The sequence below is a fragment of the Ctenopharyngodon idella genome, chromosome 18, assembly GCF_019924925.1.
Source record: "Ctenopharyngodon idella isolate HZGC_01 chromosome 18, HZGC01, whole genome shotgun sequence".
In the NCBI taxonomy this organism is placed as follows: domain Eukaryota; kingdom Metazoa; phylum Chordata; class Actinopteri; order Cypriniformes; family Xenocyprididae; genus Ctenopharyngodon; species Ctenopharyngodon idella.
The window spans coordinates 22,002,626-22,030,587 of record NC_067237.1 but is presented as its reverse complement, the minus strand read 5'-3'; the positions used below and the strand labels follow the sequence as shown (position 1 = coordinate 22,030,587).

At 36.0% G+C, this 27,962-nt stretch overlaps 2 protein-coding genes across 4 annotated transcripts; both read left to right on the top strand.

Moving 5' to 3' along the window:
• Positions 1–77: 77 nt before the first annotated feature.
• Positions 78–8,357, top strand: kmt5b (lysine methyltransferase 5B). 2 transcript variants are annotated; one of them, XM_051870574.1, is made up of 10 exons: positions 78–461; positions 1,334–1,659; positions 1,764–1,911; positions 2,000–2,165; positions 3,249–3,358; positions 3,797–3,963; positions 4,075–4,094; positions 4,286–4,422; positions 5,584–5,783; positions 5,876–8,357. In XM_051870574.1, exons 2-10 carry the CDS (start codon positions 1,506–1,508, stop codon positions 7,198–7,200), a joined length of 2,427 nt encoding a protein of 808 aa, XP_051726534.1. In that variant the 5' UTR covers positions 78–461; positions 1,334–1,505; the 3' UTR covers positions 7,201–8,357. The 2 variants fall into 2 exon arrangements, with proteins under 2 accessions (XP_051726534.1, XP_051726535.1); XM_051870575.1 differs by lacking the exon at positions 78–461 and adding an exon at positions 533–993.
• A 1,346-nt stretch (positions 8,358–9,703) lies between these two features.
• On the top strand, positions 9,704–27,713 carry chka (choline kinase alpha). Of its 2 annotated transcripts, XM_051870075.1 has the most exons (12): positions 9,704–10,125; positions 11,607–11,715; positions 13,750–13,803; positions 19,093–19,206; positions 20,035–20,168; positions 20,918–21,022; positions 21,277–21,335; positions 21,426–21,513; positions 23,659–23,767; positions 23,860–23,966; positions 24,235–24,316; positions 25,835–27,713. In XM_051870075.1, exons 1-12 carry the CDS (start codon positions 9,890–9,892, stop codon positions 25,892–25,894), a joined length of 1,257 nt encoding a protein of 418 aa, XP_051726035.1. In that variant the 5' UTR covers positions 9,704–9,889; the 3' UTR covers positions 25,895–27,713. The 2 variants fall into 2 exon arrangements, with proteins under 2 accessions (XP_051726035.1, XP_051726036.1); XM_051870076.1 differs by lacking the exon at positions 13,750–13,803.
• The last annotated feature ends 249 nt before the right edge of the window (positions 27,714–27,962 follow it).

The following is a 27,962-nucleotide window of genomic DNA, read 5'->3' as shown; positions in this document are numbered from 1 at the left end:
CTGATAGAAGAAAAGTTAGAGCAGAAAAGTGAATTTGTGAGAGGCTATGGTGCGGTGGGATGCTGTTGCTGCTCTACGGAAACACAAGCGCACTGATCGAGCCGCAAGTGCACATTTAAAGGGGTACAACAACAACGCTGTCTTTGTATACATCTGAGTTTGTCGAGGCGTTTATAGCTCTTGATCAACATCTAGCCACCTTTTCTTTGTACGACGGTATTATACGGACAGTTTAGGAGGTAGAAAGAAGCAGTGAGCGTCAAAGTAGGGCCGATAATTCAAACATTTTGGGTCTATTTCTTTCTGAGGCGGCTCGGTTGTCCTGTCGTCTCTGTTGATCTGGAAACGGCCGCCATCTTGAATTTTAATGTTATATTTTCGGACAATCTTTCGGCAATATGTCATTTTTGGATTGCATTGGACTTTAGTGATGGACAAGCTTTGACGCGGAAGAGAAAGAAGTGAGTATTTACAGTGCTGCGTGAATATGGTAACCGAGATCACTCCTGCTCAGGGCTTTTCCGGGTGTCGCCTAGCAGTCTCGCAGTTAGCTGTACATTAGGCCCGGTGTGATACTCCTGTTATTATCTGTTAATGTCAATATCTTTAAAAACAATCACAGAAATAAAACTTACGAGGCGCTATCATGCTCGTATTTGGATTATTACATTACTGGAATATCCGCCAGGAACTCTGTTTTATATATCTTTGTGCTACCGGTTTGGCAAGTCTCATTGTTTGGTTAGCTCGATGCTAAGCTAGTTAGCATTCATCGAATGTTTATGTTCACTGCTAAAGTACGGATTTTATCCGCACATGAAGCGAATTAACACTTTAAAGTCATTGTATTACGTCAACCTTGCGTTTCGATTCAGAATTGCAGTATTATGGGGCATAAACTTCAATCGGCGCATTAATTTGTTTTGTGCTGGGATTTAAATACACCGACGCTTACATGGGAGTGTTTTAGCAGAAGTACAGAAGTATACTGATGTAAGTTATCTAGCAAATTATATGCAAAGAATTAATTTTATGAACTATTGGTCGATGTGACATTATTTTTAAGACAATCGCAATTGTGAATTCTAGGTTTGTAGTTTAACTGAAGGCAGCTTTTGTTATTTCCAACTGCAGCCAGGGGGTGGCGCTCTATACTTAAGAATATTTGAAAAATAATCTCTCACAACACTTGTCTTTTTAAATTAACTGCATGCTGATCATGAAATCAACCACTACTATTTACATTATAATCATTACTATTTACATTATAATCATTTTTAAAATAAATGAATTTGATAAGCAATTTATATTAATGATCTGTTATTTTATCTAGGTGAAGTAACATCTGAAGAAACGAGTTAAGTTTGATTCGGAGTGCCCTGGCAGATAAGACAACCGACCAGGCTTCAGCCCAGTTGTTTCTGCTGTCTCCTTGTTGAATGGTTTCTCACAAGCACACAGAAGCTCAATGCGCCTTCTCCAGACCTCCAGCTGGTATGAAGTAGATGGGAGAATCCAAGAACATGGTGCTGAATGGCAGGAGACATGGCAGCAAGTTCTCCAGTAATCAGCCCGTAAGCAAGTCCAGGCTGCAGAACACACAGAGAGCCCATCTTCGTCAAAGCAAGGGCTCACCGAGTGGCAGAAGATGCAGTCGACGTAAGTTCCTGGCAGGCTATCACACAGATTCCTTGATTTTTCCAGCTTGTTTAACTACTAATGCATCATCTTAGTCCTGTTATTAATGCTAAATCTTCTAACAGGTTGTGGTGGGGCGCCCCCGGAGGCAGAAAGGCGCCATGTCCCCTCATCGGGAATGACTGCCAAGGAGCTGTGTGAATATGATGATCTGAGCACTAGTTTGATCCTGGATCCTTATCTTGGCTTCCAGACCCACAAGATGAACACCAGGTTTGTGTTTCTAGCTTGGTAAATTCAAAGCCTTGGGGTCTGCAGCCATGGTGCTTGTCTTTCATGCTGATGTGATGCTCCTTTTTAGGTTTCGACCAATCAAAGGTCGGCAAGGGGAGCTGAGGGAGGTCATCGAGCTTTTTAAGAAGCACGACAACCTGGAGAAAGCTTTTCAGGCTCTGACCTCTGGTGACTGGACGAGACATCACTTCCTCAACAAGACCAAGTCCCAGGAGAAGCTGTTCAAAGCACATGTAAATCATACATTTGAAAAGATCTCAATTCATGATTTATACTACATATTGATTATCGTTTACCCATATTTTTTTTTCTCTCATGTAATGGCAGGTTTATAATATAAATATGTATAGACAATTTAAATAGTTTATACAATATTAAAACATTAATATATATATATATATATATATATATATATGTGTGTGTATGTGTATGTTTATTTATATATAATATATGTTTATAAATAATGTTTTATGTTTTTAAATAATGTTTGTTTCAATATTAAATAATATTTTAATATTATAGTTTACTTAATATTTAATGATGACATTAATATTAAATATTTTTGTTGTTTATACATAGTAATAATAATACAATATTAGAACATTAATATATATATATATATATATATATTTATATTTATATTTTATGTATGCGTGTATATATATATATATATATATATATATATATATATATATATATATATATATATATGTTTATAAATAATGTTTGTTTCAAACATTTTAATCAATATTAAATGTAATATTTTAATATTATAGTTTACTTAATATTTAATGATGACATTAATATTAAATATTTTTATTGTTTATACATAGTAATAAATACAATATTAAAACATTAATAAATAAATAAATATATATATATATATATATATATATATATATTTGTTTCAAACATTTGTAATATTTGTAATTATATTTGTAATATAATATAATAAATGTAATATTAATATATTTTTTTTTAATATTTAATAATAATATTAAATGTTTTTATTCAAATTACTTTTTTATTTATTTATTCAAATTAATTTTTATTCCACATACTTTATTCAATTTTAAATGTTTATTTAATGGGATTAAAAATTTATATAAATTTTAATTATTTATACATTTTAATATTAAATGTAATATTTAAACATTAAAAGCTTGGTTATTTAATATTAATATTTATGTCCTGCAAATATTAGTATTATTATTTCATGATTAAATTAATTTTTATTGTACTCTTTGTTTATACATATTTGCTCAAAATATTTATGAAATATTTACCAAAAAAAATTCTCTCTCGTATCCAACCAGGTGTTTGTTTACCTGCGCATGTTTGCTTCAGACAGTGGCTTTGAGATTCTTCCTTGCAATCGCTACTCCTCTGAGCAAAACGGAGCCAAAATTGTAGCAACAAAAGATTGGTAAGTTAACATTTTTATATAATTAAATCAGCAATTTAATTTGCTGCAGTCAAACCAAAATGTATTCAGACACCCTGAACATTTCATTCATTAATACAGTTTATTGACTATAGTTTTAAAAAAAAATGGTAATAAAATATGACAAGATCTCAGAGTTAAACTGTCAGGAAAAAAATTATCTTAATTATGTCAGATAACACTTAAGCAAAACATGGTCAGGTCAAAGTGTCTGAATAATTTTTGGTTCCAAATTTTTATTAATTTTACTGGTAGTCCACTGTATGAAGAATTTTTGGGTATAATATGTCACAGTTTACTTTATTTTGCTATCCTCACTTACATGAATGAACTATAGTGTCCTGCACCCACTAGTAAAAATATATCAAAAATTTCGGAATAATCTTTGGTTTGACTGTATTCGTACTGTGCACATTACAGGAAAAGGAATGATAAAATTGAACATCTTGTGGGCTGCATTGCTGAGTTGTCTCCAAGTGAAGAGAGGATGTTGCTTCGACATGGAGAGAATGATTTCAGTGTCATGTACTCTACACGAAAAAACTGCGCGCAACTCTGGCTGGGACCTGCGGCTTTTATTAACCACGGTATTTCTCTTCTAGGTTTTGAACAGTCACACATGATCAATAAATTATACAATTATCTTGAGGTGACATTTTATAAGAAAATTTAAGGTGTTTTTTTAATTGTTTTTACAGATTGCCGGCCAAACTGCAAGGTAAGCACATATGAGGCTGGACTAAAAATGAAGATTAACCGATTAACCGACTTGAAGATTAACCGATAAACGGAAAAATTAAGTTTAGCTGATGTGCGATGTTTGTGTCTGGACTCAAAAATGAAGACTAACTTGTAGATTAATCGATAAACGGGAAATAAAATTTTGCTGATGTGTGGTGTTTGTTGCAGTTTGTGTCAACAGGCCGAGATACTGCCTGTGTAAAGGTTCTGCGGGACATTGAACCGGGCGAAGAGATCTCCTGTTACTATGGAGATGGATTCTTTGGAGAAAACAATGAATTCTGTGAATGCTATACTTGTGAAAGGTATCATGTGCTGCCTGCCTCTAGTTTCTCACATTTCTTTCAGCGCAGTAGTTAGGAATGAATGACTATAACAGCATTTTGTTGTATTTTAAATGATATTAAATTAAATGTACAAATTTAAATTGTTTTTGGCAATATGACCTTTTTGGCATTTGACTTTGATGGACAAGTTTTATTAAATATGAATATTATATTTTTAATATTAAATGTAATATTTAAACTTTAAAAGCTTGTATGTAATATGTCTATTTGTTTCAAATGTTGAAATATTAATATCAACTATATTTAAATATTATCTGTTCAATATTTAATGAAATTTTAAATTTGTTTATACATATTCTTTGCAAATACTTAAATATTAATTATTAAATATTAATTTTGTTTAAAGGAATTAAAAAATTTACACATTCTAATATTAAAGGGTTAGTTCACCCAAAAATTAAAATTATCCCATGATTTACTCACTCTCAAGCCATCCTAGGTGTATATGACTATCTTCTTTCAGACGAACACAATCGGAGATATATTTAAAAATATCCTTGCTCTTCCAAGCTTTATAATGGTAGTGAATGGAGGGCCAGATTTTGAATCTGGCCCTCGTCTGCCACTCGTCTGCCCACTCGTCTGCCCAGAAGCTAGTTATTTTTGTTCATAAAGTTTTAAATATGGATATTTTTCTTACAAAAGCCCATTGCTTCACTTCAGAAGACCTTTATTAACACCCTGGAGCCGTATGGATTATCTGTATGATGGATGGATGCATTTTTTGGGGTTTCAAAATCTCTCCCTCCATTCACTATATTCATTATAAAGCTTGGAAGAGCCAGGATATTTTTAAATATATCTCCGATTGTGTTCGTCTGAAAGAAGATAGTCATATACACCTAGGATGGCTTGAGGATGAGTAAATCATGGGATAATTTTCATTTTTGGGTGAACTAACCCTTTAAATGTAATATAAACATTAAACTCTTGTTTATTTTATATTTGATTATAAATCTTAACTTTTAATATTTATTTGCTTCAAATAAATAAATAATAATATTAAAGCTTATTTTGGTTGCAACAATAAAATTAATATTTGATATTTTACAATTTTTAATATATATTTGCTCAGAATATCTATTTATTAAATGTTTAATAATAAGATTTTTCTTTCAGACGCGGCACTGGAGCTTTTAAGTCGAAAGCAGGGTTGCCTGTGGAGACTCCGGTGATCAATAGCAAGTACGGCCTCAGAGAGACAGACAAGCGTCTGAACAGACTAAAGAAGCTGGGGGAAAGTTGCAGGAACTCTGACAGCCAGTCTGTCAGCTCCAATGCAGAGGCAGACTCTCAGGAACCAACCACTGTACAAACATGTGAGTGACCTGTAATGCTAGACGTTTGATACTAATAATGTTGTTACAGCTCAACTCATCAGTTCTCTTCTCCTCCTTTCATGTTCCTCCAGCATTACGTAAGAGGACTTCGCAGTCCTGTGTCAAAAAGCACGGAGAAGCAAAGGCTGTAACAAGGCAAACTCTGTCAAGCACTCCTTCTTCTACCTCATCCTCTAAACGAAGTCAAACGAATAGTTTACCAAAGAGACTCAAGTCAAAGTCCACACAGCCTTTGTCTAAAGGAAGACGACGGTGTCGAGGCGTATGGACAAAAGCCTCTAGTCGAGTGAACGCTAGTGGGAATCTCAAGGAGCCCTCCAGACGAGACGCGGACAGACGCAGCTCTGGTGGCAAAGGCAGTGTAGCGCGCCAATCGGAAAACAATCAGAGCTCTTCGAAGGGTGCTTCCCTGTGCAAGGACAGCATACTTTGCCCTTACAGAACTCGTAGGTCCACAAGGACCTCTCTCAGTGCTGAGGGGTCTGACGGCACGCAGGCATCGAGTCAGCCGTCTAGCCCGGGTGTGGTCTTCAAGTCGGAGCCTGGAGAGCTCATCCCTGTGACACCTGGGCACCAGATGAACACCCCTAGTTTGGAGACCAGCTGTCCTAAGAAAGGGACGTGTCCTAGACGCAGGAGGACGATAAAACAGGAAGACACCAGCTCCTATGGCGAGTCCTTCCTCCAGGAGGGTGTGCCCGACCTGCGGCACGCGGTTCGGGCTGCAGATGTAGCAGACTGTGGGAAGGTAGTGCTCGGCCTGCCGGACCGCCACCAGCACTACAACGGCTCGGCTAAAAGCAGCAAGGGTCTCCGCCGAGGCAAGGGCAAGAAGAAGCGGCAGATCACGCGTTATGACGCTCAGCTGATTCTGCAGAACAACTCAGGCATCCCCAAGATAACACTACGCCGGCGTCGAGACAGCAGCAGCAGTAAGAACGAGCCCAGAGAGACCAACTCTTCGAGCTCCTCCAAAATCAGCATCAAGTTCAGCAAGGAGCACGAGAAGGACAGGAGCAGCTCGTACGTGGCCAAACTGAACAACGGCTTCAGCCACGGCTCCCACAGCAGCTCCACCAAGCTCAAGATCCAACTGAAGCGGGAGGAAGACGGCACCGGGTTGCATCGCGCTTACCCGGATGACGTCACCTTGGGCATCGTGAAGCGAGAAGGGGGCGATGTTTTGGATCACAAGGCGGCCACTCAGGTAGGTCAGAACATGGAAGTGGAGTCGCTGTCCTCCGAGGACGAAGAAGAGGACTACTTTGATAACGAGGATGATTTCATCCCGCTCCCACCAGCAAAACGTCTGCGTCTCATCGTGGGCAAAGATTCCATAGACATTGACATTTCCTCCAGACGACGAGAAGATCAGTCCCTCAGACTCAATGCATAAGCTGTGTAAATATCCATTGTCTCAATCATGTTCATTTTGAACATATGTAATTTAAATAGAAAATGCAAATGTACAATTAAATCATGGCAAAATATCTTTCTTTACATTTTAGTGATGGCACTTCTTTGTTGTTTCCTCACAATGATTATAAATATTGTAGAAAGTGTACAGGTTATGTATGAATTCTATCCAAGTCTGATAACGTGCAGATGTTTGTTAGCATTCTGTCCAGCTTCACTGTTTTATTCCATAAACTTCTCGGCTTTGTTTGCAAGACGTTAATCCACTTGGGAAACGTATGCATGGTTTCACCTTAGAAGGTTGACACTTGATGTTTCAACAGCAGTGTTCCCATGCACAAGAATCACATGTCTGTCTCTCTCCTCAGCTTGATCTGGCTAAAGGGAATCATTGAGCAAACAATGTGCAGAGGAGCTCAAATTTATACAGATCTGTCCGCTTTTTTTTGTATCAAAATCCTTTTTATCACGTGTCAGATTTTTGGCCATGGAAGGCCGTGGTGCTCATTGTGGTGGCCTGGTGCTGGTCCATAAAGATATTGGACTATTGAATAATTATTCTGTGAACGTCAGACCCTTTTTGTGTGACCTTGGAAGTCCATAGAGAAGTGTGCCTACGGATAAAAGTCCGCAAGAGATGAGTTGTACTGAAACGTCATTAATCAAGAATCTGTTTTCCTGAATCATGCTCATTGTGGTATTCAGTACATCTAATTGACTTTGTGGCTTCGTGTGCATTTTGTGCTCTGCCGAAAAATGATAAAAATGGACAAAAAAAATATGCTAAGGTATTCAAAGCTGTTGTTTGTGTTTCCATTGTTGACCCTAAGTAGGCAGCTGCCATATTAGGCTATTTTTATTTGTACCTTTTTTTTCTATCTTTTCTTTCATTATATACTTTACATTCTGTAGTGTCAAAAGTCTGCCATCTGTGGGCTTAAAGGAGCTTTTTATCCTAATGATCACAAAACTCCTATGGTCTCAAGCTTACAAACTGACTCTTAAAAGCATCATGACAGTAACAATGTAGGATGTATACATAATCTGGGGGCATACTGTTCACTCTGTATATTCTGGGACTTGTTTTTATTTAACTGTTTTAAGTACTTGAAAACTATAAAACTCATTTTCAAGATATTTTCTTGTCTTATGTCATTATTAGATGTACATTTTTCAAATTTTTTCCCCCCTCGCAGATCTCAAAAACTATTTGAGCATGTTTTATTTTCTTTTGCTTCCGTGTTGATAATTCACATTCAGGTTTTGGGTTCTTGCACAATACAAACGGACAACTAACACCTATTTGCTTCTGTCCACCACAACTTGAGTGCAAGACAGTTTCGCGCTAGTTTCTTAATATTTTTGATTAATGATGTGCATACTTCTGGAGTTTGCTCGACATGACCCTTGTGAACATTTTATTAAGTCGAGTGCTCAAAGTTAACGTTTTAGCTGCGTTTTAGTTCCAGTCAAATGGCGGAAGGAAGGTGTTGTCCACACATGATTGTGTTCACGATTGATAAGTTCCTGTCAAGGTCATGTGACTACAGGGGACCACTGTCCAAACTCTACTCGGAGGATCACACATGGTTTGCAATTAGAAACGAGACGTGCGGAAAGACACGTCTGAACCGCATTACAACCCCACTTGGTCCTAAACCTTAAAATAAGAAGGGAATAAATTAGGCTTCATAATCTACAGTACTAATAAAACAGCAGCAAAACTAGACATTAACCACTTTGGGTAAATGAAACCAAATAACTGAAAAGAAAAAATGATTGGTTTTTATAAAAAGTTGTAATAAGCCTATAGTAAAAAATAAATAAAATAAAATAGTAGTAATGTGATTTTTTTTTTTTTTTTTTTTAACCTGGCAGAAAGTATTTAAAAGTCCTGAAGTGTTCTGTTACCAGCTCAAACTGTACCCTTTATAAATAAATGAACTATTACATAAACAAAAGCCCTTTGTCTTAATGACAGGAAGTAAAATATCCAATGATATGTATATATCAATATCAAATATTTACAACTTAAACAAGAAAATCACTTAATATTATGTTTATCAGCATTACATTTCATTTTAAGAAGCCTTTAACGTCAAAATAATTTGTGAAATTGACAACCTTGTTAACTTTTTGAAGCCATAATTATATTCCAATCGGTTTTAAAATGTATAAATTGAGCTTGATATGGCTAAATGTAATTCCGGTACAATTAAACATTCATTTTTAGATAAAATACTCCAAAAAATCCCGATATCAAACTGGAAATGCGACTATTTCAAAGAAAGATCTCCCTTTTAACGCATACAATACATGAAAGCAGCAACAGTAATCTGCATTTCTCAGGCATTGTTTACTATTGTAGTAGCTTGAGCTTGGAATGAAGGGGACGTGACTTTGTTGTCCAATCAGAGAAGAGAATGGGTGTGGTCGGGTGACGTGGGGTCAAACCCCCTCGACTTCAACATACTGCGCACGAATAAACGCGTCTGACGCAGTGTGTTCTTCACCATCGTGCGTACATCAATACAGTGTCGGTTAGTCCTGCTAAATCTGCGTTTAAAACATCTGACAGTTATAAAACTGCATAGAAAGTCTGCGATTTAATTTATTGCCTGCAGATTTTGATTATTTATACCAGTTTATACCAGTAACCAACATCAAAGATGAAGACTAAATTCATCAATGGCGTGTCTTCTTCGCCTTCTATGTCCCTGGTTTTGTTGGTAAATGAGAATGTCCTCGAAGTCCAGGCAGACAGTGGGAACGACTGCAAAGACATTATTCGACCGGATGAGCCCGACCACCAGACGAAGCTTAAGGCGTATCTGTGGTGTAAAGAATTCCTTCACGGAGCCTGGAAATCCATAGCTGAGGATGATTTCCAAATCTCTATCATCAGGTATTCTGCTTTGTCTGACTAGAAGTGAAACTGAGCAAGTGCGACTGTTTTTACTCGTGTCACAAATGGCACCTTAATCTCTTGTGCTCTTCGCGTGACGGTCAAAAATGACTGATGAATGTACTATATTTTAGTTCGAATTTTTTTTATTTTTTATTATTCAATATTTTGTATTTTTAGGGGATTTTATGTTTCTAAATTATATTTATGCCGTAGTTATAATCTATTTATTCACTTTTTTAACATAGACCTGAAAATGAAATTTAGAAATTGTCATAAATCTTGAATGCTTTGGAGCACAGACTTAAGTTTGGTCTCTTTTAAAAGAGGACACTGGCAGATTATTGCTGAAGGGAAAAAAGTAAAAAAGAAAAAGAAAAAAGAAAGAAAATAAAAACAGTGATTTTTTTTTTTTACGTTTATTGTTATGAAAAATGCACAAAAATACTATTTTCAATTTTTATATGAAATATATATTTTCCAATGTATTTTTACTCTAAAACTGCGAGAAAGTTAAAGCCATAAATGTAAACAAGTTCCAAATTTGAGCTTGATATCTCAAAAAATAAGCTTTGAGTAACATTTTGTTTGGGCGCAGTACCAAAAGTTTCCACTAGATGAAATTCGTTTGTATGGAAGCTTGTTTCTGCTATGGAATAAAAAATTAAAAAGGTAATTACCACTTTTAATCTTATGATTCTGACCTTTTTTTCTCGCAATTGCGTATTTACATCTCGCAATTATGATCTTTTTTCTCAGAATTGTGTGATATAAACTTGCAATCCTGACCTTTTTTCTCACAATTGTGATATAAACTCGCAATTGTGAGTTATAAAGTCAGAATTGCATGATATAAAGTCAGAATTGTGAGATAAAAACTCGCATTTGCGAGAAAAAAAGTCTTGCAATTCTGACTTTATAACTCACAATTGTATCTCGCAATTCTAAGAAAAAAGTCAGAATTTGTGAGATAAAAATTCACAATTATCTTTTAATTTTTTTTGTTTGTACCATTCCGATGAAGTAAAAAAAAAAAAAAAATATATATATATATATATATATATATATATAAAAATATTTTGGTCAAAAATTACTGAAGAGCACCAGAGGGTTAAAGTATGAGAGATGTTCACTGGAGACTGGAGATGGTTCCTTAAGATGATTTTGTACTGCTCCTTTGGCTCCTTTTGTCATGAGATAATAAATGATTGCTCAATACTACAGTAATATGCCTTAGTTTCCATGACCATGGCTGTGACTCAAAACCGAGTGAGCTGCCTACGTACATAGAACCTATTTTCAAGCATTACACGAGGAATCTAAATAGAGTGTAAATGAAAATGCAGAGACTGTCTCAAAAGGTTGGCTCAACTTGGCAGCATTACTCTTTGTGGTATTGTCTAGTTGTAAATACTTATTTATCCTGATTAATTGTGAGAATGCGGTTATTTTCTCTTCCAACATGTATATTTTGCTTCTAGGGGAGGTCTCAGCAACAAGCTATTCCTCTGCGCTTTGCCAGAGAAGCAACCAAGCCTGGGAGATGAACCACGAAACGTGCTCCTTCGCCTATATGGACAAATTCTGCAGGTGTTTTGCTAGTTTTTTACTTGGTGAAATGTTAAAGTGTGAATTAAGTGCCATATTGCATAGTCAATTAATAAGATGCCAAGTAGTATGTTGTAGAATACTTAATTTATATATATGTTTTAGCATTTTTTAAAAAAATATATTATCCCCTTAGTAAAAGCCGTACCTGTGCCTTAAATATTTCAAACTCAAATTTTACACAATATAAATTGACTGTTAAATCTTTTATGAATGTATAGGTCAAGTTTTTGTGTTGTTTTACTGTAGTAAGGTGGGAAGGATACATACATGCATACATACATATACATGTTTGCCAAATGTTGAAATTTCTGTTTAGTCTGAAACTAATTTTTGTGTATCTGGGATAGCTTGGATGGCAGTTTAAACAGTTAAATTAAGCAGTTTATTAATTTCTGCGTTAAAATGAACAAAAAAATAATTTGTGCTTGTTATTTTATAGAAGTAGTGTGAGATTTATACCTGTATATACCACCTATATACCTAATATTCATTAGGCAGATGGCAACCCCTCCCCCCCTTCTCCCCGGATCAGAAATCTCAATTAAGAATCGCTCCCCAAACAGATTTTTGTATTTGTGTGTGTACCCTCTAAATTTAAAGAGGCAGTTTTTATTGGGTGATGTACCTCCATGGCTGTACTTGCGTGTCTTCTTTGCCGTAGGCTTGCCAAAGGAGCGTGCCTTGAGCACTCTTGTTTCCAGGTGATCCCAACATACCACACACGGTACAGTATGCGATCCCTGAAGCCACAGCATTGTCTTCAAGTTTATGCGCATCTCAATCTTTAAATCTTTGAGAACTACGCTCACGGCGTGCATTGCTCTATCTGAAGTATTTTTCTGCCTCTATCTGCTTATTTTCAATGCTTTATTTAGGTCCTGTTTACATTAGAAAGAGAGATTCAGCAGTGTATTTTAAGGGATTACAGTGGCATTTAAATTTTTTAATAGTTCATGTCATTGAAATATCATTATATAATAACATTATTTGTAAATGGTGTGTTTTATAAATAGTTGTAATGTGTTCAAAGTAATATATTTAATAAAATATATTAGCTAGATTATATGACAGATCGATATATATATTCTTAAGTATAAACTATATGAATGCACTTGAATAGACTCGTTTTTAAGAAGTGATGGAATCATTTGGCTTTTGATTTTTGTAAGTAGCAATGAGTTGCTTTTAATCTCTGGATGTTTTTCAGTAAATTATTTAGAGAAACAGCAGTCACGATACTAATGATGTCACACCTGATGAGGTGTCCGTAGGTTCACAGTCCAATCCTTTGAAGTCAGGTGTTTAAAAATGGAAAATCTCTGACAAAAGCATTAGTTGCAGCCATATTACAAATTCCAGAGTGTGTGGACTTTGCTACATAGTGATTCATAAATAAATCTCTCATTTGTCGTGAGTTCAGTTCATTAAGGCATTTTATACGAGTTAATTTTCAAACTGTGCACCGATAACAACCTGTGTTGATCTTTAATTAACTAGACGTACTTTATTGCTGTCACTAGCATTCATGTTGCTCTTGTGAGATTTAGTGTTCATTACTATGGACACCAAACCCTTTAGATCGAGACTTTTTTATTCTAATGGAGAATAGCTTTGTGTACTAAATATTTGTGCTTGGTCTCATTGGAACATGGTTTTGACCATTGCAGTTATAACAGTTTGGTGTTTTTTTTTCTTTTTTCCCACCTGTGTTCATGAAAAAAGTCAAGCCTTTTGTCCAATAGGCCATATATTTCTAGCTATCAATCCTTTCTAACACTCTATTCTTTTTTTTTTTCTTTTTTTGATCACAAAGTTAATGCATTTGTTTAATACACTTTCTTACTGTGCTGCCAAAGACATGGATCTAATAGTTTATAGTGGGTGACTGTTGCTGTTAAGGAAAATAGCTCTGTCATTTAATGTTAATACCCTCTGAAGATGTTCAAATTGATCTGTCACATAAAAAACACTTTATGCTTATGGATAGTCTTTTGCTTTTTCTCTTATTGCTAGATGTCCTGTAATAAAGGGGATTCCAGACAATCAAACACAGAAAATCACTTTCAAGTAAGTAACATTAGCAAAGGTCTTTTTTTTCTATTGTTTTTATGTAAGCAGAACGTGACTTTATAGACTTGAGTGTCTATAAAAGGTGCCTTTTAGAGACACACATTGTCTTTATTACACCTCATCTGACATGTTTTTTATTGAGATTATATGGCCAGTAAGTGCCAAAAAGCATTACAGTGAAACTGCTGTTATGTTTACCTCCCATCATCTTCAAAGGCCAAGCGACAAGCTATTTGGGTCATCAGATATGTTTTGTTTGGACCTGTCTCAAATGATTTCAAGCTTTTAGGTCAAATTCTTCCATCAGCTTATTATAGTTGTATTCTTGTATTTTAGTGGATTGTCTTCACAGAAAGATTGGTCACTTGGGACCTCTCTTAAAGGGATAGTTCACCCAAAAATGAAAATTCTGTCATCATTTACTCACGCTCAAATTGTTCCAAACCTGTATGAGTTTCTTTCTTCTGCTGAACACAGAAGAAGATATTTTAAAGAATGTCTGTAACCAAACAGTTGATGGGCCACATTGACTTCCAAAGTATTTTCTTTCCTTACTATGGTCAGTGGGGCCCATAAACTGGTTTGGTTACCCATATTCTTCAAATTATAAGAAAGAAATTCATATAGATTTGGAACAAATTGAAGGTGAGTAAATGATAAAAAAAGAGAACATTTTATTAATCAGTATTTTTGTTTTGCTTTCCAGTAAAAATATAAAAGAATCCTTAAAACAACATACATTTATTTGAGATGAAAAATTGTGTTAGATATTAAGACTAGTTCTCAGTGAATATATCTTCAATTGAGTTCTTACCCAACAGCATAAATTACATTTTTTTTTATTTATGGTTAAAACAAACAAAAAAAATGCCAGTTCAGTGGGGTAGTAAAAATAAACCAAATTTTTATAGATATTATAATTTAATTACAGAAGTTTTAGTATTTAATTTTTATTCTCTATTAATATCTTATGTACATTTGCATCTCAATACTTAAAATACTTAAATATTTTTACCCAAAAACAAGAAAAAAATACTAATTGAGAAAATCATTTTTTGCCATGCATAGGTCATATTCATAGTTATAAAGAGAGAAGTCCCAGAACTGATAACCTAGAAAGGCTGAAACGCATCCTCTGACACAATTTAAATGTTCTGAGTTGCATTATTTGCCTCACATAGTCACATAGCAATGGATCCTATTACAAGCTTATCTCAGCATTAACCTCACTGTCGCACTTCAGCATCAGCTGGCTGTCCTGTCTGGCCTCTGCAAACTTTGCATCAATCTATTTTGCAAGTGTAGTTTTGTGTGCATTTCTCTTGGTGCATCCACAGACTAACACAGGTGGGTGTCAGTATTGCTAATGCTGAGATGGACTTCCCCTAACTGGACATTCATAACACCTGCATGTAGATACTGTCCTTGTGTCACTGTGAACTGATCTGCTTCAGTAATCTAGTGATTATGTCTTGTGTATTAACAGGCACTGGAAAAACCCAAGCAGCTGCTGCTCTGTAGTCACATGGCCATTGCTTAGTCAGATAACAGGGTAGGGAGGGAGAGAGAGACTGTACGAAACCTGAAAAATGCTAGCTTTGCAGGCAGTAAGGTAGGAAGGAAAGGCATGAATCTAAAGTAACCAATTTTTGAAGGCAGCAGCATAGATGCACCCAATTTTGGCTATGTCTGCATTAATCGAGATAAATATAAATATATATATATATATATATATATATATATATATAAAAAACGATTTCGGTTCAAAACACTCTCCATCCACACTAGCATTTTCAAGCGTTTTCTAAAAATGTCTGAATCCACTTGAAGGAGTGAATGAAAACGAGTGAGTAATTTCAGACACTGAGTGCGCTGGAAGGGCTGCCGCTTTTACAGTTTGTGCTTGCTGTAACTGTTTAACAATCATTTGAAACTTAGCAAACTGGCAGCTTCAGTAGTAATGAAAACATTTAATTTGAACTCTGTCATGGAAACTATCATGTATAAACCTTAATTAAACAATTTAATAATCAATTAAAAATGAATTTATACCTGTATTACGCTGTACCCACACTGGAACAGCAGTTTGGAAAATGGATGGATGGATGATTCACCTGACGCGGGAATTCATTCGGCACGAGCCTCACAGTGCATTATGGGTATTCTCTAACTGTTGAGTGTACATCAGTTGTACACTCAGTATTGCGGTGCATTATGGGATTGAATGAGTGCACTCGATAATGTCCACTATGGTTCTGAACACCACTACAAATGGCTGTATAGGGGGCGATTTCAGAACCAGCCCTTCATTATCTTGATCAGGTGTGTTTGATTAAGGTTGGAGGGAGCTATATTCGGCAGAACAGTAGCTCTTCAGGGACATATTTGAGCCATGAATCACAGCACATTGTAGCTTCTAGGAAACCTGTGCAAAACCTGTTGCCGTAGGTGACATTTTCATAGAAATATACTGTCTGTTGACTTTGACTGACTGGGCAGCAGACCACAACTAGAACAAATTTGGACAAAGAGAATGAGTCATTGTTGCATAGTTGCATTGTATGTGAAATATGATTAGAATTAGAAAACTTGATTCCTCCCAATCATTCCTGCTTCCAAACCAAGCCAAGGATGATGTATTCAAAGCTATCCTTTGAGGAAGTTTAGTTTCCTTCCAGGTTTTTCCGTTAGAATTGTCCTCCAATGGGAAGGCCATAGTATCCTGTTTCATTTCTGAGAGAACCGGATGTTTTTTTTTTTTTTTTTTTAAACTGCAGATCAGTTGATATTCCCTCAGCAGGTTTGTTGCGCAATTGTATGCCATTCTTGTGTAATGTTGAACTTTGAGATGAAATGAGTGCAGTGCTTTTACCTGACCTCATTAAATTGTGCTATATTTCAGACAGGACCACTTTGGCAAGTTACTTGAGTTTATTGAACACAATTTATCTTTGGCGGTATAGTTCCTTATGGGGGTTCTTGCTCCAAAATTAATTGAACATACAAGAGCTTTAACATTAACCCCCCGGAACCATCAGCTTGAAAATACATAGACAATTAAGACACTCAGTAATGTCTTTAAAAGCGAACATGGTAATCCTGTAGATATGGCAGTGGGACGTCTATACTGTAGCTTGGTTATGAGGATGAGTGTCTCTCAGCAGTGAGGTCCATGCCAGCCGGGACTTGAAAGCCTTAGTGATCTGAAACAAAAGAAGACGACAACCAGAAGGTGCACAGTAATATGCTCATGCTTATAATGTGGAGGGAGGGAGGGTTGCAAGCAGTTTGAGCATACTTACCGAGCAGTAATGCCACGTATATATGTCCCGTGTCTAATAGGAGAATGGTAGTGATTGGAGTGATTTGACAGCTGCACTATGCCTACGTGGCCTGACTGAACTAACGCTGCGCTCGATTAAGATAAAAGACTCAAGACTAATGCATTATTTGACTTAGTAGGTTAAAATCTTAATTGAGTTTAGCATTTGAAGATATTTTTGTCTGGGGTATTTTCTAAGTAAGAGCCTGTAGTGATTTTAAATGTTTGGCTATTTTGATTATTAGGTATTTACTAGAAGATTTAGCAAAGTGTTTTATAGGACACAAAATACAGGAACACTGTTGCCATCTGTGCTTAATGCTGTCTTCAAGTGCACCTGTGAAACTCGTTCCTCCAAGTCTGCCATTTGTTATTACAACATCACACGTTCAAGTTGGAAACATAACATGGAAGTATACTGTAAACAATAAACCCAAATAACTGCATTTGAATTTGAAATGATGAAAAATATAAATTCTTATTGTGAAGCATACCGTGAAATTTGAATAATTAACACGGTTTGCTACAGTCTTTCTTTCCACTCTCTATATAGATTATACAGTTATTATATGATATTGTCTATTTTATAGATCATTGTTTCCATCATATTTCAAATCGGCATGGCCCTTGCAACTTCACAACTCGTGCATCATCTAGAATTCTGAGTTTCCCACTTGTAAAAATGACATTGACGTGCTCGGAATATCTAATTATGATATTTATGATAGTTTGCCACAGTGTTAATAAAGCAGGACTGTGATTTTAAAGTAGTTAACACAAAAATTCGAGTTAAAAGTCATCATTTGTTTACCCTTGTGTTGCTCCAAACCTGACTTCCTTTCTTACAGGGAACACAAAAGGATAAAATTTGATTAATGTAATTGAAAAGATCTGACTCAAAAAAAGACAAGAATATGAAACTTTTGAGTCTGATCTTTTCAATCAATCAACTGATCCAGTTTATGAATCGCAATGATCCGGTTCTCACTGGATAACTGCACACTGCAGGGAAATGTTTTAAGTGAACAACAGCTTAAATTTTGCTCTGTTCCCAACAGTTATTGTGTGGCTTTTTTATTTATTTATTTATTTAATTTTTTTTGGCATTTTGGAGATGACAGCCCAGTTCTTGTTCACTTGTTGCACGCTGCATTTGTTTTGACTTTACTTTTATCATATTGGTTCCTGTTTGAGGTCAAAACGTCTGCATTATGTTGTCATGAGACAAATACATCTTTGGTCACAGTGAATACTGAAAGAATCCCCATACATTTGAATCATTCATATTTGCAATTTCAAATGTCCGCCCTACTAGATGTTTGGGTGACTTCCTAAGGGATTAGTTCAAAGTACAGCATTCAGTGTTATTTACTGTTAACTAGTAAATATATAATCTCTTCACAAACTATTTTTAGATGATCTGTAATAGGAAGGAAAGAATAAAAGCAGAAGTATAAAACGTTTAAAAATTGAAATACCTTACACAAGTACTTTCCCCACATAGGAAGGCAGCTCTTTCGGTTCTGTGTATTAACACTTGGCACAGCCTTGTCCAAAAAAACAAGCTTAATGTCAGTGCTAGTTAAGCAGCCACAATTAATGACTGGGATGTTTGGCAAGTTCTGCCTCGCTCAGCACAATTGCCTCTCTTGTTTTTTCTCATTTAACTCACTTTGCTCCAGCACCGCCATTGAATTTGCTTCTGCCAATCAACCGCTGTTATAAAATGACTGGCTTGTAGACAGAACTGATTTCAGTGCAGAATTCCTTGCCCTTTATAGCACCACAGGTTTGAATTAAGCTATTTTAACTTAAGCTGAACTCCTCTTTCAGGGATTGAAGATCCAAGCAAGCTAAACTAAGCAAGTTTTCAAAGGCTGTCTTTGTGTTTTTATGACAGATCTTTGAGGTTTATTCAATTAGTTGAGTGTCCAAATTGTATCTGTGTGTTTTTGTGTTTGCAGGGAGCTGATGCCATGGTACTGGAGAGTGTGATGTTTGCTATCCTGGCTGAGAGGGAGCTTGGGCCGAAGCTTTATGGCATCTTTCCACAGGGGAGACTGGAACAGTTTCTCCCAGTGAGTCTTAAAGTTTGCTCTTATGAGAAGCGAGCAGACAATTCGGATGTGAAACACAGCTCACAACATGTTTTGACACTAATGGTTATGAATCCCCTTCTTGCAAATTGCATTGTAAGAGAAACCACATGATATTCTAGGCTAATGTCCCTGTGTCACATTTTCCATTGCTCTGAAAGATGTTCCAGGCTTTTAAATACACAGAAACTTAAAGGTGCAGTATGTAATATTGACAGCCAGGGTACTGCAATCCAAATTCAAAATATTGGAGAGAGTTGTTTGCCCCACCCGCTCCTCCTTAGACTCGATGTTCATGCGGGTTGCCAGTTTGAGGACACGCAGCAGGAAGGAGCGCAATTGACAATGGAAGGCGACAAGCATTTTTGATGGATGCCAGTGGCTTTTTAGGTCTGGTAGAATCTGCGATCTCTGACTCAGTTCGTTTGTTGGCTTCCATGGCTGCAGTACACTGTGTTTTCCGCTGACTGGCAACCTAGGGTGTCTAAATACTATTTGGTAAACTGGCAGTGGACGGGATCAAACAGACCAAAACAAAAACCGACATTCCGACACAGAACGCACATTTTAAAGTAGAATAACTGGCTGTAGAATTGTTTTTTCGGAGAAACAAGAATGTGAACTTGGCAAGATTCTTAAATATCTGCAAACATATTATGGTATTTTTATGCTTTACTACATTAAAAAAAATAACATACAGCACCTTTAAGGCTGAAGTGCAACTTCTTGTGTTTTACCATTTAAGTTATGTATTTGTTTCTGTTTTAGTCAGTAAAACGCAAACTGACAGCACAATATGTTTGTCTGCAGAGTCGAAAACTGTCCACAGAGGAGCTGAGTGTCCCTGGTATATGTGCTGAGATTGCTGAAAAGATCGCCAGGTTTCATGGAATGAGAATGCCCTTCAACAAGGAGCCAAAGTGGCTGTTTGGCACAATGGAAAAGTGCGTGATAATAAAAACTATGAAGTCCGCCCAGTTTGTGTTTATTTTTACAAATGTTCATGGAGGGTGGGGAGCTACATCCTTACTGTCAGGATGTTGACCGGATTGAGTTTTATTCTAGTGAAATTCAGTCTAAATCTCAACAGCCAAAAATATGATTTATGTTAACCCAGTTCGTTGGAAGTAAATTGTAAAAAATAATGAAACCAAGAAAAAGGTGAACTTTTGTTTTCTGGAAAACCCCATAGTCTTTAGTATCTCCACTGGGACCTAAACAGCATTTATCATCTAGTCAACTCATATACAGTTACATTTATGTATGTGTATATATATATATATACACACAATACAGATTGTTTCAAAGCAGCTTCACATTAATAAACAAGATATTAGAATATAATAGAATCATTATTCAGTTCAGTTTAGTTCAATGTTGTTTCAATTCAGTTCAATAACTGTCAAAGTGGCAAAGTTCATCAATTATGAGTTCAATTCAGCTATAAGCACAGCAGCTCTACAGAAGGCAATAAATAGTGTCATTATCAAGCTCAATTCAGTCTTCAATTCAATTTTTTTCTCATCTGATAGTGTCAGTGCAGTTAAACTGAATAGTAATTGTCTTTTAAACCCCAATCATCTCGTATTACTATATGAATTTAAAAAAGTGTCTGTTTTTGCCTTCAAATATATTGAGTATTTTGGTTGATGGCCACCACTGCAATCTTTTTGTACTTGCATTAACTTCACAGGTACATGGATCAAGTGCTCCAGCTCACCTTCACCAGGGAACACCATCTGCGTAATTTCTCTCGCCTTATGAGCTACAACTTGCCTCAAGAGATGGACAGTCTCAAGTAAGATCTTTATTATCTAGACTGTTCAGTAAAACTGATTTCACTTCTATTTCACGGGAATTATCTTTTTGTCATACATTTGTAGCACGGTTTCATTGACCTGCTTTATCAGAACCCCTGGAAACTGTTCACACTTTAACAGATTTGAGAGTGACTGATAGCAAGATAATGTATTGACAAGTAAGAGGTGTTTGTTGGCTGTCCATTATTGACTTCTTTTGTATGCTTACTTAAACGGCTATTTGTGTACACAGGTGTCTACTAGAATCTACTCCCTCTCCTGTTGTTTTCTGCCACAATGACTTGCAGGAAGGTTAGACAGGTTTATTGCATTATTGTTTCAAAAAATGGTCCACTCAATGTTTAATCAAATGTTTTAAGAGTACTGGCATGTTTTAAACAGGAAACATCTTGCTCCTAAGTGGCCGTGAGAACACAGACAGACAGAGGCTCATGCTGATCGACTTTGAGTACAGCAGCTACAACTACAGGTCTGTCATGTTCATAATTGCATTCATTACACACGTGATTCCTCATATGCTTCATCAGAAGTAGCGCATGCAGCTAAATTCCCCCAAAAAAAGTGTGTTTTTGTAACAACCAGATGTTTGATGGGAATTAAGTTTTGATCTTTTACCTTCCGCATCTTTGTAGCTGAATTAAAGAACTGGCTGTTTTTCTTTGTTATTCAAGACCACTCAGTTGTTTCTGATAAGTTTGGGGCGCCCCATTTCTGAGAAAGGACCTCTAGACGTTGAAGACTCTGGAAAAACACTGTTGCTAGGGTACTTGCATTCTTGCACGTGCTCAAACACGGGCCTCACTGAGGCAGTCCTCGGGCAAGGGAGCTCTGAACTGTAACACGTTCTTTTAGGAGCCTAGTTTTATTCGAAATGAGTCCTGTATTGGCAAGATCACTTCTACAGGTGGATGCCATGGGTCAAGGCATGTTTTGTTTGTTTTCCCATTCTGCCATCCAGTGTGTTCCTCTACAGCGTGAGTCATGGTTAGGTCCATTGACAGTGTTTGTCCAGCAAAGCAGTAGGAAATTAAGCCTGGCTTCACAGCCACAGAAATGTGTGCTTTGTTTGGTTTCCACAGCAGCTGTGAGCCTCTTCACAAAGAGCTACACAGTGTTTCTTACAAATTAATCTCCTTCAGTTTGTGTAATGTCAAATTAAGAGTCTTGTTTTCTCTGTTTTTTTGTGGCTTTGCTCAAATCTGGTAGAAACTTAGTTAGCTGGATCATAATATGATTTCAATCACGACAACTCTCAGAATAGTTTTAGCATGTTAATGGATTTGATGATGTTAATGTATTTCTGTAATGGCAACTCTCGAGAGATTGGTATGGTAATAGAGATAATAGAGACGGAATACATCTGCTACGCTGCTGCTGCTGCAGAGCAAGTACCAAGACTTGCTACTGCCAATACATTCAGAGACATTGCTGTGAGCATGTAAGACATGCTGCTACACATGTACATACATGAATTAACCCCCGTAGCAGATCTATACAGATGGAGCTGGGGAAGGTGGAGGGTTTCTGAAAGCACGCTGCAGGCTGCTAACAGCAACACCACCGGTATTTGTTTGAATGTTGAGCCACTGATGCAACAGCAATCAATCATCTGTGCTATGTAGATAATGATGTGATTGCTACCGAATGAGTTAAAGTCCTATCAGCCTGCGCCATCTGGAGTTTCATGCCAGAACTAGGTAATTTGGCAAACTAGATCTGCTACGCATGCTGCTACTGTTAATTCAGAGCAGGTATGGACTTGCTACTGCTAATAGATACACAGACATGCTGCTGTGAGCGTGTAAGATATGCTGCTGCTGCATGAATAGACGTACATAAATCCTGTAGCAAATCTTGGCAGGTGGAGCTGGGGGAGGTGGAGGGATTTAGAGGAACTCTAACTGCTTACAGCGAACACTGATCCAGACTCTTTAAATGTTGAGCAATTAATCTCACTGGCTGCAGAATCAGCAGAGGCCAATCAGCTTGTGCCATGTAGTACATGACTGTATTGCTTGCAGATTGCATGTGAAGGACTTATCAGTCTGCACCATCTAGAGTTTCATGACTAATATTTATTATCATCTTGCTAAACAGCAATAGGAAAATATTAACATTATAACAGTTAACATTGCACTTCATTTGCACAATATTTTAGACCAAGAGTTTTAAAACTAAGGTCTGGGGGACCCCAGGGGGCCACAAGGATGTGCTAAGGGGACTGTAGATAATTGGAGAGAAGATTTTACAAATTGTATTTCTAGGGCTGTCAATTTTAAAGTGTTAACTTATCAATTAAATATATTTAACACTATTTTTAGGGAAGTTGTTGGAACAGCATGCCAATGTTTGGTATTTGTAGTAAGTAATAAATTGAATATTCTACTAGTGGAATTAGCCTTACACTGCTTAATTCCCTTCAAAATCGATTTATTCATTATTCATTAAACCTGAACAGTTTCATGATATTCTCATGAATGTGAGAAACTACCAAACAAAACCTCCTCCACAGTTACCGATGATCTCTGAATGATCAAGACTTGTGCATTATGCATTATTATTACAGTAACAAAAGTTGTTGATGGAGTAATGATCTCCTCTCTTTCTCCCACAGAGGATTTGACATTGGAAATTTCTTCTGCGAGTGGACTTATGACTACACCTATGACAAGTTTCCATTTTTCACAGCTAACACCAAAAATTACCCCACCAAAGCACAGCAGGTTTGTAAAATTACTTAGTTAGGTAGTTTTTTTTCTCTTCTTAAATCTATAAAACTATGAACCAGCTTAACATTTCATTTTGTTTTTCTCAGATACATTTCTTCCGGAGTTATCTGTTGGAATCTAATGGTGGATTTGAAAACTTGAGTGAGGAAGACCAGCTGAAACTCATAGAAGATATGCTAGTGGAGGTTAACAGGTGATATACCTACCTCATATATGCAGTTTTACACACATTTTGCCATCGAATTGTAATTTTATAGATGATTATACAACATTCTTGAGCTTGTTGATTTTGAAATGAGGCCCATATAATCAAAAGGGAAAAAAGTAATGAAGCTATCCCTCAGAGGCCTTTGACTATACTACAATGAATATTGTAAAAAGAGGTTAGGACCAAGTCCAGCAGTTATTCAACAAACGTTCTTTCCATCTGTACTCTGTGAACTCAATGCTCTCTCATTTAGGTTTGCTTTGGCCTCCCACTTCTTCTGGGGATTGTGGTCTATTATCCAGGCCAAAATATCAACTATTGAATTTGGGTACATGGTGAGTTATTGTAGGAAAGCTGTCAAGTCTTTGTGTGTGCATTAGTGGTTAAACGGATCGTTGTTGATCCGTGATCCGTACGGACCAAGCCCCACGGTTCGGGACGCATGTGATTCGCGGATCAATTGCAAGTTTAACCGCAATAGAGTGAAAGGTTATCATTTGCACGTGTTTTGTCTTGCTAGTTTATACATTAAATAGATATAAAACCATTCCAGCGCTAGAAGAGGCAAAAGAGGATTTAATTCGGTATCGCACGCCACGCTGTTATCGGTGCGGACAGACGCACACACATACAAGGCTCGCGCGCACAGAGAGAGAGAGAGAGAGGTGCGTTATAGCTCGCGAACTCCAAATTGATTGCTATTTCGCGTCCTCGATGCGCTTGGATGGTCACATACACGCATTATGTCAGTCAAAATACCCCTCTCAGCAAGTATTCTCGTAAACACATTCGGTTATGTCTTAATTGAACGAGGTAAGAATTCGGATATCTATCGGATGTGTGCATGCATGGGATCATACTCTTAAAGTGACAGCAACCTATAAATACCTGCTGTTGTCTGTCATGTAAATCAAACAACAAAACACAGCTTTAACAAAGATTAATCTATATTAAATTTATACAGTGAACAGTGTCATTTTACATTTAATTATTACATTTCTGTACACGAAAATTAATACTATACAGTTAGACCTTATACATTAGTTGTATTTATCTATGCTTGTAATTGATGTACAGTAGGCCTATTTGTTCTTTTTACAGTCTGTTCATTTGCCTTTAATAATGTATTAGGCTTGTAGTTTCTGCTGTGGTATCAGAGTAGTTAAAGTGGGCTAAGTAATAAATGCAAAGTTAAGTTACCCCCTATCCCCCAATTTTTTTTATTTATTTATTTATTTATTTATTTTTTGTGCTGATCCGAAAAATGATCCGATCCGTGACTTCATAACCGTGATGTGATTCGAACCGTGCATTTTGTGATCCATCGAACCACTAGTGTGCATTGCTAATCATGAACCAAGAAGTATATTCCATTATACTTGGTGCAGCTCTTAGGTAAGCCAGGAATTTTATCACTGAAGATCAGATATGAAAAGATACGGTCATTGCAATGTTTGTGGTGACTGACAACCTTAGGACAGTGCACAAATACTTGTGAGGTCAGGCTAACATGACTGTAAACCTGTTGGGTGTGTGTCTCAGTAGTTTTTTATATACAATGTTGTATAATATGTGTATTTTTTTTTAAAACAACTTTATTTAACAAATTTAAAAGAATACTTTACAGTTACAGTCTTAAATAGCAATCATACAAAAATAATAAAATAAATTAAAAATGGGGTCAAGTTCAAGATACTTCTCATAAAACAAAATGACACTAAGATAGTCCAGATAATGCAGTCATACCTTGTAGAACTGATCTGTTATTACTATATATCATTTAAATGTTAAAAACTGCTAGTAGTTTGCTTTGTTGATCCAAACTAAACATTTTTTCTTATTTTCTTACACAGGAATATGCCATGGCCAGGTTTGATGCATACTTTGAGCTGAAAAGGAAGCTCAGGGTTTAAAGGGAAAATGCATAAATTCCCAAACAGACAGAAGGAAGAGGGAACAACCGCTCATATGGTGTAAGGAAAAGAGCGGAGCACATTTCGGATGTGTTTGAAAGAGGATGCTCTGAGTGATTCAGCCATGCTGCATAGACCAAAATCAATGCAACATACATATTTAAAAAAAACAAAACAAAAAGGCTCTGTGCGTTGAGTATTCCATATGCTGCTTCTCAATGTTTACAATTGTAAGCTTCTCACATTTAACACACCAGACTGAGCTTCTAATCTAGACAGTTGGAGAGAAAGATACAAGACACTAACAAGGTCATGTGCTGAAAAAAAAAAAAAAAAAAGATTGTAGGTCAGAGTAGAAAATACTTTATGCAGCTGCAATTTGAGTCATAAGTCAAAGAATGGTGTGGTGGAAGTTCTTCATACTAACTTAAACCTTGTGGTATTTCTTATCACCTTGTCATTTGCTGTAATGTTATCTATACAACCGGTAATAGAAGATGTGCTGTGAAAGAGTAAGGTTCAAAAACTGGACCTGTTACCAGAAAATGGTACAACAGACCAAATTATGTTGACACTATTGTTCTGATGATTCAGTATTGTGTTTCCAAGTTCTTGGTTTCCATTTTTTGGTGTCCTTTTTACTGGATGATTTACCTCTTTTCTACTTGAACTTCTAGTAGATTATGTCTTATTTCATTTCTATTTCTAGTAGATCCGCATGATGTGAAGTGAAATACCTGTGGGACCGTACCATCTGTGTACTCCTTAGGAGGAGATTGTAGAAATGAAATATCTGTCTTAATGGTGGAAAACTTTATGGTTTTGACCATAGTGATCTCATTCACCTCATATTAGAGGTGCTTGTGTATTTTATAAGAAAAAGTGCCCAATGTGAGATTACTCCTGCTTGTATCTGATTTGATATTAAATTGATAACTGTTGGATATGTATATAAAACGTAACATCTATCCAATCTATTCCAAAAAAAACAAAAAAACATTTTTTTTTCTATAACAGTTGGTTTAATTATAGTTTCGCATTAAAACAGAAGTGAAAGTTTATTCTTGTAAAATTATTTTATGCTATGAAATAGTTTTGCAACTAAACAATATTTACTTAATGCATTTAATGTTTTTCATTTTACTCTGTATAACCCTAAATTGTGGGGTTTTATATGTTTTAAATGTAGGTATAGTATTATTATTATTTTTTGCTAACAGTCATGTCGAAGGCACTTTCTGAAGCAGTTTTGTGAAGTTTTAGTACTTGCAAATGTAACTTTTCTATTATTTTTCTGCAATGGAAGATGTATTTTTCTTAATAAGAAAGTGTTCTCTGTCCTTACTGAAATAATGTCAGTGGACCTCTTGACCATTTTTTACTGTACTATGCTGGTGATCAGTTGATTTGTTTCCACATATCTTAAACCATAGAAAATAAAAAATGTTAATATTTATTTACATTATATATAACTGGTCTCTATGAATCAAGACTGATTTTTGAAACATCAGTAACCATAAAGGAAAAAGTGGAAGTATAGTGTTGAATGTAAAAATAAAAAAACAATAATTAAATATGATTCCTTTGTATTTTAAAATCCGGTGTTTAGACCAGCTTTACTAACTTATCCATCTGTTAACATCAGTATCAAGGCTGTGATGCTTGTTCACTCTAAATATATATTAAAAATGAGGAATAGAAAAAGAAAAATTATTTACACTTCTGCTTACAAAAGCGGTAAGATGTGAAACCATTCAACAGAATGTAATGTACTAATTCATGCTTTGCATATTACTGTGAATAAAGAGTTGAAAATGTATTTTATTGTCCTTTTCTTTCCTCATCCCTGCCCCTAATGTCACAAAAGATTAATTAAACTGGAATGAAATTGTGATGCCAGTTTTTCTTGTTCCAAATCTTGATTCACTGATGATAGTTAATAATGTGGAAAAATAACTCCCTCTGCAGTTAATAATTTTATCCCTTAAAACTCATCTTTGATAATCAAAATTAAAGTTTTTTTTCCTGTAAAAATAATTTCTTCATGCCTTAAAATTTCTTGAATGTA

Bases quoted from the DNA above. Each gene is read 5' to 3' on its own strand.
- kmt5b (XM_051870574.1), top strand. From the start codon at position 1,506: ATGGGAGAATCCAAGAACATGGTGCTGAATGGCAGGAGACATGGCAGC. The intron at 2,166-3,248 runs GTAAATCATACA...GTATCCAACCAG, and splicing joins AGAAGCTGTTCAAAGCACAT to GTGTTTGTTTACCTGCGCAT. The intron at 3,964-4,074 runs GTATTTCTCTTC...TTGTTTTTACAG, and splicing joins TGCGGCTTTTATTAACCACG to ATTGCCGGCCAAACTGCAAG.
- chka (XM_051870075.1), top strand. From the start codon at position 9,890: ATGAAGACTAAATTCATCAATGGCGTGTCTTCTTCGCCTTCTATGTCC. The intron at 10,126-11,606 runs GTATTCTGCTTT...TTTTGCTTCTAG, and splicing joins TTCCAAATCTCTATCATCAG to GGGAGGTCTCAGCAACAAGC. The intron at 21,336-21,425 runs GTTAGACAGGTT...TGTTTTAAACAG, and splicing joins CCACAATGACTTGCAGGAAG to GAAACATCTTGCTCCTAAGT.